This window comes from Lynx rufus, unplaced genomic scaffold (genome assembly GCF_022079265.1).
Source record: "Lynx rufus isolate CCGP_SWC_20201006 ecotype Redwood Valley unplaced genomic scaffold, mLynRuf1.p SCAF_14, whole genome shotgun sequence".
NCBI lineage: Eukaryota > Metazoa > Chordata > Mammalia > Carnivora > Felidae > Lynx > Lynx rufus.
The window spans coordinates 9,301,848-9,315,402 of record NW_025814828.1 but is presented as its reverse complement, the minus strand read 5'-3'; the positions used below and the strand labels follow the sequence as shown (position 1 = coordinate 9,315,402).

General features: G+C 45.8%; 1 protein-coding gene across 1 annotated transcript in view; it reads right to left on the bottom strand.

The window, feature by feature from the left end:
* Positions 1-13,555, bottom strand: part of FRMPD4 (FERM and PDZ domain containing 4) — a 185,970-nt gene that overhangs the window by 16,141 nt on the left and 156,274 nt on the right. The window contains exons 7-9 of the mRNA XM_047076357.1: positions 11,711-11,842; positions 8,011-8,130; positions 2,227-2,363 (exon numbers count right to left, since the gene is read on the bottom strand). Coding sequence (XP_046932313.1) covers positions 2,227-2,363; positions 8,011-8,130; positions 11,711-11,842 — 389 coding nt within the window. The remainder of the gene's footprint in view (positions 1-2,226; positions 2,364-8,010; positions 8,131-11,710; positions 11,843-13,555) is intronic.

Sequence of the window (13,555 nt, the reverse complement as noted above, 5' to 3'; positions counted from 1 at the left end):
CTCTTTCAATCAACATTTCTTGCTCTGCGTACTCGTGTGTGTGTGTGTATGTGTGTGTGAATGAGGACTGCCACTAGTGTGGAATCAGAGTGGGGTTCGTGACCCTTAAGTATGCGTGGCAGTGGTGGGGAGGCGCAAACATCACCAATAGGGGTGGATATACAAGAAAAACAGATAAAACTGGGCTAATATATGTGTGCAGAGGTCCTATTTCCCCAGCAATGACTACAACCCTACCCCAACAAGGTTCCCTATTTTGAACTCTACAAACTCTATCCGGATTGGTCATGTGCCCAACCAGTGTCTCCTAAGTTATGAAGATCTTCAAGAAGGTTTAGTTATTTCTCCTACTCCAGATCCTCTCCAGAGAAGGGTAGGAAGACAGACTTCCCCCACTTGATCAATCACGATGATGGTGTTTTTCATGATCACCGTTTCTTCCTCCTCCTCCCCCTCTTCCACTTGTATTTATTATTTCTCCCCATCATCTGGCACTCCTTCTGGGGTGCCTGGGAATTCTGCTTGTATCATTATTTTAGATCATTCCTTTTCATATCTGTATAATCAGACCGCCCGTTCTTTGACGCTGAGGATTATAATTTATACTTGAACTTTCTACCGTCCTAGTGTGAATACCACACAAAACGCTCAGTGAACAGTTGTCGGGTGAGTGGACTGATTAGTGAGAACCTTATTGTGGACTCTGTAAGATTCTTCCTCAAGCCAGTTATCTCTGGGAGGCTTCTGACTGTACCATATTCAAACTGGTAAAACGTGCGTACAGGCAACGGGAAGAGAAAGGCGTCTAAGTTGTCTGAAAACCGTGTCAAGTTGGACACGCCACCTTTTCATATGGAAGCCAGTATCGTCCACCCCCACGAAACATAAGGAAGGGGAACGGAGGAGGGGCTGAATGTGTCCGACTGAGCGGAAGACCTCTTTGTGGGCGGAGTCTCTCTCAGGAGACAGTCATGGCCTGTGTGGCAAGAGATAAGGCATCTGTGAAAAAGACTGGGTGGAGAATGGAAGGCCTGAGGCTCTCAAATCGCACACAAGGATCTGTCCCTCGGCATAGACAGGAGAACCGAGACTTTTGAGAACAGTGGCCTTGGAATCAGCAAACCGGGGTTCTGATCCTCCCCAACACGGGCTCCTGAACTCATTGGGAAGAAGCCATTTTGCTCCCTGGTGGGCCCGCCTGGCACGTTGGGAAGTTAGAAAGGCTTAGTAGGCAGCCCATGGGAAGCTTCTTTGGAAGGTGGGATTTCAATTAGCTTGCATATCACTTGTGTAGGCGGAGAGGGCTCTAGGGCTTTGAGTGTTACGTGGAGATGTGGCTTCGGTCCTGCCACGAACTTTGAAATAGGAGCGTTCCTCTCTCTTAGCATTAGAGCGGCCATGATTAAGAGAGCAGCATGGCTGCTCTCGGCTTCTGAGCCACCTGCCAACGGGAAGCATACAGACGGGGCGACAGAGGGCTCTCTTTGAAAGGATGACCCTTCAATAGACCTGAGGGCAACACGACTGCCTTTTTCTAACAGGGAATCTTCTCTGGCCAACATTCGAATCGTGAAACAAAATTTGATTGTATGGCATCCTTTCCCGTGGCCACATTTCTTTACCACAGATACCATCCTTCCTGATTACGGCTATGAGCATTACTTTCATACCATATCTTAGCAATCTAAAGCAATCTCAGGTTACGCAGGCCGCAGTCTTAACACAGGTGCTTCTACTGATCACACGACCTATAGCACAAGATGGAGTCCCACTGCCTGGGTTCGAATCCGGACCCCTCTAGTTTGCAGCTGTGTGACTTGGGCACGTTCCTTAGTCATTATGTGCCTGGGTTTGCTCATCCGTAAAATACAGCTAAAATCCTACTGATCTCCTAGGGATGTCGTGAGAATTAAAGAGCTTAATGTCTGAGAAGCACGGAGACCAAAGCTTGGCTTGGAATCAAGTCCGTTTAGGAATTTTAAAACGTACGCTTCGCTTTCAATCTGGTCCTCATTTTAAACAATTCTCTAAAGGTGGGTTATGTAAGAAATGGATCTCTTCCACCAAAAATGAACATGACGTTCATATATTTTGCCCATGTTTATAACAAATGCCCTGCCACGAGCAGGATCAATTTTGGAAATCGAGACATGCATCGAAAATACACTTGGGCGTTACGGAGGCAGCATCTTTGTGCCTGAAATGGCTCCGAGAGCCAACACTTACTCGATGTATTTGAGGGAGATTTTCTGTGTTTGCTTGGTGGTGACGGTTGCGATGTACATTTGCAAGGCTGCCAGCCGCAGGGCTATGTCGTATTTCAGCTCGGGCCCAAATCGCTCCTGAACCACGTCGTTACAACTCTGCAAAAGAGACCAGCAGAGGGCGCAGCGTGTCAAAGAACCGGCGGCCGGCGCGCTGCCTCCGAGGAACAGGTGACCCAGTGTTCCAGCTTCCCGTCAAAGGCAAGGGGGCTAAATGTGGAAACATTTCCACCAGGCTGCTTGGAACCCAGTCAGTATTTAATTACATGCACAAACACAGGGACCGCACAAAACATTTAACATTCACCGACAAATGAGCTGCTATTTAAATATTTAGCTTTTGGTAAAAATAATTAGGAATTCAGGTACGAAATTTCCAAACACAGGTGCTGCAACTGAACGCGCAAAGCACTGATAGCAGCATGCGACTTGTGCTGGGCTTGGAATCTCGGGTTCGAGTCCTATTCCTCCGCTTCCACAGGGGTGGGAACTTGGGCAAATCCCTGAATTGTGCCGTGCCTCGGTTTCCTCCTTTGTAAATCGGGCACAGTAGTGCTCTCCATTCACAGGGCTGTGGTGAGGAGGACCTGAGCTAACAATGTGAAGCCCTGGGAAGTCGTGAGTGCTCATTCGCATCAACCGCGGTCATCACCAATGTCATTAACTTCCATTTAGCTCTCGGGAGCAGTTCAGGGGGGGAGGCAGGTTTAGCAAGGGGTAGGACAGCAGCAGCCCCGGCCTCACACCCACCTGCTTCGGAATCGTGGCTTTGCCAATGCCCACCTGTGCCTGTAGCTTCAACCACTTTACTCTTGCAGCCTCAGTTGGCTCATCTGTGCGATGGGGACTCACACTAATGACGCCACTGGAGCGGTGCCAATACTGAATGTGCACTCACTGAAGCGTAGCCATTAAAACCCTCCGTTCACTCCAGCGGTGACCCGCCCCTGCTGCGACTCTGAGGGAGTCACGCCACATCTCTGGGCCTCAGTTTGCTCATCTGTAAAAGGGAGACGCCTACCTCACAGGGTGTGTGGTGAGCATCAAACGCAAGGGTGGCTGAGAGCGTGTTGCAACTTGCAAAGTCTAGTGTGACCACAGTGACTGGTTCTCACCGGGCATGCTTGCTCGTTAGGGGCAAAGCACTGAGCTATATGTCACCTGGAAGCACAGCGCAGCTTCAGCATATTTTGTGTGTGTGTGTGTGTGTGTGTGTGTGTGTGTGCGTGCACGTACACACACACACACACACACACACACTTATTTTTGTTCTGGAAAACTAGGCTTTGGGGCTAGAAACTATGATATTTCGCCTCTTTCTTCCAGCTTTGCCTTGTCCCAAGAAGATTTCGAGTGCAAAACTGTATCAGAACATTTACCTCTTTTCCCAGCAAAGCACATTTGTGACCCCATCATGCATTGACTTTACCAAATGGGAACATGTACCCCTGCATGGTTTCTGCACACAACGTTTACCCTTCAAATACTTACCCATGCCCTACTGGTGCCATGCAATGCACACTCTGTCCCCGGGCTCCAGGCTCGTGCCTCTCAGCTTGTCCCCTTGCTCCTAAGAGGGAAGTCACCTCCTCTCCCTGCCTCCATCTTTAACATGGGCTTCTACCTTCGCTCCTCCTGAAAAGCTCACACCTATCTGGATTGCACAGCACTCCTTATTGGAAGCAGGTCCGGTATGAGGTGGGAGATAGGGTGGTCTGAGTGAAGGCAGCCATTTTGTTTTGCTGTTGGGTTTACCAGTTATTTCCAAGGGACACGCCTAGGGGTGTCCATAAAGGGACACCATGGGGTTGAGGCTCATCTTACAGTCTCATGAAGGATGAGGGAGAGGAAGCCACTTGGCACAGCACCAGGCCAATATAATCCTCGACACAGGATTAGAGCACAGGATTTAGAGACAAAGACTCCAGGTTTAGTCCTAGGCTCTGTCAGCTACTCATCAAATGGCCTCGAACATGGCATTTCATCTCTCTTGAGTCTGTTTTCTTACCTGAAAAATGGGCTCACTCTCAAGGTTGTTGGTACATCTCTAAGGATGTTTCACAGACTGGAATGTGCTTTATTAGGCTGAGTCACCACTAGGACTTCTCCTAAGAGTTGTGACTGGGATAGTTTTTTCCCATCCCTTTCATACCCTGTATTTAACCAGACTTCTGGGTGAGTTCTTTGTCAAGGTGATTAGTCACTTAATTACATTATATAATTAGTTCAGACTGATCCTGGAGAATTAGTGTGAAGTCTGATATATATATAAAATATATATATATATATTTTATGGCACGAATCATACTTTTATTACTCATAATCACATTACTTAAAATACAGTTAACACAAGCAAATGGTGGTCATTGTTTTGCCAAATAGAGGTCCCGATAGACTACTTTAGGCCCACAGAAAGTTCATTTATCATGAACATGTTAGGTATTAAAAAGGCAACCGAGGCTGTTCAAGTGTTTTAAAATATTTCGTAGCCTCTCAGGTGTTGTCCCATTTACTAATTGGTGTAACCATCTTTTTCTTCGTAGATATTGGACAGGTAATTATGAATTACAACAGTGTGAATTACCAGGGCTTTCTGTCACTATATATACTCACATCTGCAGAATACCTCATGGCCCAGTAATGAGTAGGTGATTAACAGATGTTACCACCCTCAAGCCTCTATTTCCATTGCCAAGGTTCATCTAGTCAATGGCGATTGTCCTCAACAGCAACCCACAAGGTTGACTTGAGTTTCGTCTTTGCAATGTACATTGCACATTATATAGAGTAATGTATATGGTAATATACACTGTAATGTACATATGGCTTCTGCTTACTCTTTTGTTCTCTAGGCTAATTTTACGGCGTCTTTTTGGTACCTTAAAATCGACATGGGCACACAGCGCCATTTGCAGATCCACTGACTTCTGTTCGACAGAGAAGTTATTTTGGACATACCTCGCATTCTGTGAAACAGAGTCGGATGCCAAGAAATTCTCATTTCTTATTCTCAGCGGAGGACATATGAGACGATGGTAGCTTAATTTTGGCCCAGCACACATGGCTTCCCACCTCCTTTCCTCCCTCCATTGGCTAATCCTCGAAGGGGTGGCGGGCTAGTCCACCACCCGTGCAACACGCAAGGGGGGACAGCAGAAATGTCATCGGTCTTTTGCCAGTCCCCCGGGGCAAGATCGCTGGGCAGGATCTCTGCTTCGCAGAACAGCCCCACACGTATAAAAAGTGTCTCTTTTGAATCAGGAGGATCTCGACGAACTGCATTAGATTTGAATCGACACACCTTAAACAGAATTGTGCTTAGCAGTCCTCCTGGTCTACCTAAGAGGTCGGTCCTTCCCAGGAGAAACACAACCACATTCCTCTTTCGTAAAGGCCATGGGCGTTTTAAAATGGGATGTTTAGAGCAGAAGCAGAGTAGAACAGTTTGGAAGCAGCACCTTGTGAATGGGGTGAGTACATAATTATAGCGAATGACAAGTGAACGCATCTGTCTACAGCCACGCACTGACTGGCACCTGTGTAACTATTTAATTGCAACTAACAAGCCAAAAAACGTAGCACATCATCTGAGCAGCCACGGCAGAGCCCCAGCTTGGTTCTCGGCAGGGCTAGGGGAAGAGGCAGTAACGCATTGGCTGAGAAGCAGGCAGTCACCTCTGGGTCACTTGGCCTGCTGGGGAACAGGGGATAGAGTTGAGGGGTCCGGGTGGCCCAAGTTTAACATTTAAAAAAACCCAGGTCATGACAGTTTCACTGTTCTGGGTAGGAAACGGTATAAAGTACACTGCACATATCTTTACTTGCCTTTTCCAGATGACTCAGGATTATCTTCATGAACGTCAATCATCCTACCGAGCTGTAAGTACCAGAGTCTCTCCCGAAGAGCACTGAGGTGGGGGACGTTTAAGTGAGCCTTGCGTTTAGTGCCCTATGTGCTAGAATGTTCTAGTACATCCGGCTTCTTTTGCCTTCGGTTTAATTTCTGTTCTCCAGGGATTCTTGCCACTTTAAGTTATGTCCCCATTCCCAACCTATGTCTCTGTGCCATCTTCTACGTGTTTTCTTTTCCCACTCAACGTTTTAAAGACTACGGGAGCTTTGAAATATACAAGAAAATACTGAGACTAGTAAAACAAAACCAGTGTATCAACTACCTAGGCTGAACAAATGTTTCTTTTTTTTTTCTTTTCCCACCTTCTTTGTGTTTTATTTCTTATGGCTCCAGAAGTCTTGGCCTTACACAGGTATGTCTAACCAAAGGGGGCACGTCTTTGGGGTTTTGTTGTTGTTTTTTGCCTCACTTTGGCACTTTCTCCCTTTTTTGTCAGGGGAGGTTACATTTAGGTTTACAATCTCTGAGTAGTTCTAATGTGAGATGCTTAAACTTCAGGTAAATGGGTTCTTACTGTTTAATGTGATTGTACTGGGAATTTAAGCGAGAGTAATGGGTAGCAGTTAGGGAAAAATACAAGAACATCTCCTAAAGTCAGACGAATAAATTCCCTTTGGGGCAAACTAGCGAAAGACTCTCATCTCTGGAAGCCTTGTTTTTTGAGAATTATAACCCAGAATTAGATATAGTCAGTCTGCAAAGGATACTTTTTTTTTAAAGTCTTATTGCCTTGAAATGAATTATTCCATTATAAGGAATATCCTATTTCAGAACACTCTTAGCACCAAATAAATGAGTGCATAAATGAGTAAATAAAGGACAAAGGGAAAAAAATCTTTTTCATAGCAGAATGCCAATTAACCAATGAAGAAGAAATAATGGAATTAGAAAAATCATCATTTTAAAACCATTGCAGTAATAACGGATTCAGGCAAGACGCATGAATGAATACTGAAACTGGTGAGTGAAAGGGTATTAATTACTCTCCACAAATTACCTATTAATCACAAAAAAAGTAGTAACTTCTGGATGGATAAACTTGGAGAACGTTGTCTTAACCAAGAGTCAAAGTTAACCTCATCATGAAGGGGACAAACTGACATCATCATATGCCTCTGCCCAAATGACATACCCTCAACCTAATCAGGAGAGAAACATCAGAGGAACTCGAATTCCGAGATTTCTACAAAATAACTGGCCAGCACTCCTCAAATCTGTCGAAGCCTTGAAAGTCAAAGAAAGAATGAGGAATGTTCTGGACTTAAGGAGATTAAAGTGACATGATACCGAGATGCAAAATGGGATCCTGGAGTGGATCCTGTTCTAGAAAAAAAAAAAAAAAAAAAAAAAAACTGACATAAAGGCCATTTTGGGGACAGTAGGAAGAATCTGGATATAGGATGCACACGAGGACGGCAATGCATCGGTGTTACATTGCCTTATTTTGTTAATTGGACCATGATTATATAAGACAGTTTCCTCGTTATTAGAAAATACACACTGAAGTAGTTAGGGGTAAATGAACATGACTTGGTAAATGACATTCATTTACCAAATCAATGACCATGATTTGGTAAATGAACTTGTGTGTGTGTGTGTGTGTGTGTGTGTGTGTGTGTGTTGGGGCGCGGGACAGGGAGGTGAGCACGTGTTCATACTTATGAAATTATTTCAAAAGTGAAAGTGGCAAAACAGAGTCATCTCATGATGCACTGAGCGTGGGGTGGGGGCCAAAGAGAAAGAAGATTCCAAATGAAGGAATTTAGGGGAAAAAACCCCAAATTTAATTTATCCCCCAATATTCATATAAAACATGTCCAAATTCTCACATACCTGAACGTAGAGATACTCGAATGCAACTGGATCTCTCCGTAAAAGGTCAATTGGATCCTTCGGGACAAAGCTAATGCGGAAAAGACACCTCATCTTATGGGAGCTGGGCCGCTGTGTCACCTAGAAGAGCAGATGGATCACAAGAATCCTTCAGTGCAGGCAAAGGCAACTTTGAACGCCAGAGAAGGAGGTGGTCGAAGGTCTTTTACTCTGTGTCACAGATACTCACTCCCCGAAAACTGCTCAGACCCTGGGTCTTGCTCCCCAGAAGCAGACCCTGACATGAGGGTCTTACTAAAGAACTGCTCCCAGGAGAGGCCAGTAAGGGAGTGGGCGAAGCAGGTCAGGCAGGAGAGGCCACTAAACAAAGGCAATAACCCTCATCACGGAGCCACCGGACCACTGAAAAGTCCTTGGTTCCAGGCCGTCCCAGGGGGATGGGAGTTTCCTGATGTGGACGGAACGGGTGCCAGGGGTCTGAGGTTGGCCCTCTGAAGAAGACTGGAAAGTAGGAAGATGCAAGTTTGGGCCCGTGCGCTAATTCTGGAATCCACAAGTTTCCAAACTACCCCGCACTTTTTGGTATCACGACATTGTTCAAATCGTTCAAAGGAGCTTCAAATACTCCACAGGTTCTTCGGGGCTGAGGACCACGGACCGTTTTGTTTTTCCTTTTACCCAGCGCAGCATGCGCCGGCTACTAGCGGTTAGGTTTCGTAATTCGTAATTCCTTTTGCAACAAAAGGGAATCGGCCGATGAATAGTAGGTGCTTAATAAACAGGTGAATGAGTGCATTGCCCTTGAATGTGTTTTCTATGGATCTGTATGCAGTTTCACGGACTTGTAACTACTTTTGTTTTTTTGGAGGACAAATCTGGCAAAATAAAAGTGTTCATGAACTGGAATTTAAAATTCGAAACAGGAACAGCAATAGCCTCATTGAACCCCATGTTGTGTGTGTGTGTGTGTGTGTGTGTGTGTGTGTATTCTTACAGTTTACATTGCTAATTTTGTTGAGTAGAAGAATTTCAATGGGAAAACACATACTCCTTTTAAAGGCATACTGAGAAGTAGAAACCCTGACCCAGCTTTCTGACTGTGGGCAGGATCACAAAGCCAAGTGGACTCACAAGCCCATGGGCCGGGGGCTGCTCGTCGCTGGCTGGTGGTCAAGCAAACCAGGAAGAAGAAAATACGGGCACCTAAGCGACCAGTAGTGTGGCTCGGGTCTGCTGTGGGGTTTTATGGGGATGTCCTAGGGTATTTTGTCTGAAGGTCTGTGCTGATGTTAGAAAGTCAGGTATCATTTATCTCCAGCTCCTTTCATTACTGCTTAGAATCCATCTTTCCTGAATTTTCCACAAGCGACCTTGAGCCTATTTTTATCGTCAGTAGGCTACACTAGTTTTGGGCAATAATGTAATGCAAAAAAAGTGCTTTAGACTCATTAGAAACAGCAGCCCATAAAAATAACAGTCCCTAAAACAAGAAAACAATTTCCTGGAAACGTACACATTTCTTATACTTACTCTCATTTTCTACCATGCCTATAAATGCTTTATTGATCTAGCTTTTCAACTGCAGTGATTTCAAAGGCATATAGCTGACTCGTTTCAGGATATTTAAATCCGTAAGTTTGCTTTTCTAGGGAGCACACTTGAAGTTTTAACACTTTGCTTTTCGTTCTGATAAACACAGCCACTTCTACAAAGAGAAGGGAAAAATCAGTGTTACAGGCTTTCTGCTTCCTTCTAACATTTTAACGGAAATTTAAAAACCTGGAGATCAGTCTGGAATGAGAAGTCATGGTTGCCCAGCTCCAGAAGACACGTTGAAAGAATCTTTGTCCTGCTAAACCAGCAAGAAGAGGGAGAGTGTATCTAGCAATATCAAAAGGTTGTGGGAAGTTTCACTAGACTCCTACTTACTGGCTGTCGGCCCATATCCCCTTGGCATTTATGACCACGAGCTGAAGGCTACTTCCTGCAAACACCGGTGACCACTGGCCAGCACCAGGCGACCCTGCGCGGCCAGGGAGCACCCGTCCTCGGAAGCAGCCCACACCACCACCAGCCGGAAGACGCCCCTGCCCCACTTCCCTCCCTCTCCCAGTGTTTCCGGATCTCTCCTCCCCATAAACCACGGGCACCCAAACCCTTGTCTTAAGTTCGGCTTCGGGAGGAACTCCGAGCCAAACAGTGATCTTGCCCATGTGGGATTCTGAATATCGGGGGTTGCTCCCCTGTAACAAAGCATAAAGTAAGTCATCGGTTTCCAAGGGAGTTTTGGCACAGGTTAAAACAAGAAACGATCATTAGAAGCGGTTTAAAGTATCTCCAGGTAGATTCAAACCTGAGAAAAATAGGTCAAGTGTAGATCGAGGGCTGTAAATGTACACAAACGACAGCTTTATAACTAATTCCCTGCACTGAGTTGGACTGAATCAAGAGACTTAGGCATGTCGTGGGACCCAACTCGCGGGGCACCAGCTTTTAATTACGCAGCAACCGCGAAGACTTAAATGCGACAACGCTTTCTGCTACCCCGTCCGTCTGGGGGGCACCTCCTGCTCCTCCTCCTGGTCTCCCCCTCCCTAAAGTTCCCTCCTCACTCACTGAGCTCTCCTCCGTAAGAGGAGTCGGCTGAGATCCCTTCTACCTCCGGCAAAGACTGCGTGTGCGGAATCACGAGAGAAAGGAGGGTGCCACGCTGAATTCAGCAGCCAAGCAGCCTGCCCGTCTCCCCAGAGAACAGATGGGGGTGGCCTGTTGGTGGCCAGGAACTGGGACGCACTGGTGGATCCAACATTGACAGTGAGCAGCACTGGGGTGGGCATTTCAAGCCTCCACAAACAGGCAAGTGTGCACCCAGAACTTAAGACAACTAACTAGGATTCTGATTTAATTGAAATAAAACATGATTCTGTGGAGCCACATTCCCAGTGAGTATGTTGCATCCACACGACTCCTGAAACAGAATGCTACGGGCACCGGTGACAGTCGCAACAAAGTTTATTACAATGAGAGGCAAGGCTGACCAATCGGGACCAACGCTCTTGATAAGAGTGTGGCTCCGAACAGCCGGGGTACAGAGTTTTTAAAGCCGATCACATCGTTTTATCGTTATCTGGGAACAGAACAGAGAAACGGTTCCCAGATGAGTTAGAAACAGTTGCCAGATGAGTCAGAAACAGTTATCGAATGAGGTGATTATTTTAGACTTTCTGCCGCTAAGTTGCAACCAGTGGATCTCCTTGACCTTGTCTCTGATGCTCTTTTTTTTGAGCTTTTGTTTCCTTCATTGGTAAAGCCTGATTCACAAGAGTATGAAGTATGATTTACAAGAGTAAAAGCAAGGCTGTTATCTTTTGACCTTCAGTGTCAGAACAAAGTTGTTATTTTTCAAGCTAAGCGTTAGCCTTACACTACAATTTAACCCTTACAAGTACGTGCCGAGTCTTTAGCAACTCTGCACGTGACGCCGACTGACGGGCTACAGAAAAATGAACAAAATAGAGAAGCGTCACCTTGAGGTGTACAACCCATTGTGAATGCCAGAGCTTTCTTTAGTGGGGATCCCCAGGGCCTCAGTGAGTACATTGAAGGGAGGAGAGGACAGGGGAATTCTGGGGCCAGATGGCCTCGGCTCTCACCGGCAGGCATGATTTCTGCTCTCACCTGCGAGTGTGATGTCACACACCTGAGTTAGAGTCTCCTGTTCATGAAGCAACAGCAGCTTGGTTCCGGCCCCTTCCGTCCTCTGCTCCAGCATGAGGGAGAAGTGTTCGATGCCTTTGATGGAGAGCTTCTCTTGAAGAGTTAAGATGACATCCTTACAGAGGAAACATTGACAAGATGCTATCAAAACCAACACGGCTCTCTTGCAGAGTTTACCACGACCGAAAAGTGTTGCTCGAATAGGCTTCGGATCTGTAAGTTTTATACGATGCCTGGATCCTGAGGCTTGATATTCCTTTTTCCTGACCTCTCCCACCACCCCGGATCGTTATGGAGTTCAGAAACAGGGAGGCAACGGGGGGACTAGCTGGGGGAGGTGCTCGCTTGTCTTAACTTGGAAAGCTTATCAATAACTTGTGCAGTGGAGTGGGTTCGGTTCCCCTTCTTCTAGATGGGGGGGGGGGGCAATTAAACCACCTTGGAAAGTGGTCTACCCCAGGGGTGGGCAGAATACCCCCTGTATGCCAAATCCGCTCCCCCCCACCTGTTTGTATAAATAAAGCTTTATTGAAACACAGTCACACTCGTTTGTTTACATAGTGTCGATGGCTGCTTTTGCCCCTTGCATCGGCAACCGAGATTGTATGGTCTGTGAAGCCTAAAATATTTGCTCCCTGGTCCTGTACAGAGAACGTTTGCTGACCCTTAGTCTACCCTTCTGTTAAGAGCATGCGGTAATGGTTGGAATGTGGGATCTGGAAAGAATCTGGTTTCCACACCCAGCTCGACTTCACGTTAGCTGTGCACCTCCGTGCAAGTTATCAAACTCGGAAGTGTCTTAATGCCCTTATCTATAACCCAGGGATGATGAGAATACCTTATATGTTAGAATAGATACAAGGACTGAATGAGTTCATACAGAGAACACATTTATTGTGGCACTGTTTGACAGAGGTAGGGCACTAGAACAATATACATATATTAGCTTTTATTCTGAATCTCTGGGGAGGGTAGAATGAACAAGCAATCCTTTAAAGGATTAAACCTTTAGGATCAGATAGGTGTCTTTGAAAATGAAAAAAAAAAACGTGACTTATTTTTTTCATGATCTGAAAACTAGTAAAGGAGCTCTCGTTTGAAATGAAATTAAAAAAAAAAAACCATTACTTTTTTTTTTCCATGTCCTCAAAAACTAAGTGATCTCTCGGGATAATTTACACGCCGTCGCTAAAAACTCCAAAGAACAGAGCTTTTCATCCTAAGGCAATTCTGCCCTACAGCAACATTTGGCCGCTTCTGGAGACCATTTTGGTTGTCACAACGGGGTTGGAGAGGCTATTGACATTGAGGGATGTGGCTGAACATCTTACAGTGCACAGGACAGCCCCCACAATAAAGAATTCCCTGCTCCGGGGGCGCCTGAATGGCTCAGTCGGTTGAGCATCTGACTACGGCTTAGGTCACGATCTCAGGGTTCGTGGGTTCGAGCCCCGCGTCGGGCTCTGGGCTGACAGCTGGGAGCCTGGAGCCTGTTTCAGATTCTGTGTCTCCCTCAGTCTGCCCCTCCACTGCTTGCACTCTGTCTCTCACATTGTCTCAAAAATAAATAAACATTAAAAAAAAAAATTCCCTGCTCCAAACAAAGTATCAACAATGCCAAGATGGAAAAACCCTGTAATGACATGGAGGTTTTTTTTTTTTTTTTTTTTTTGAAGTGATCTCTCTGAAATTTGATTCTTCCCTATAGACCTTTCTCAGTTTCTTCAGACCCCTACAAAACAAAGATCCCCACACCCACTCACCACCCAAGAGTGGCATTCAACACAAATGCCTCGACTATACTGAATTTTATAAAAAGGTCCTCGGC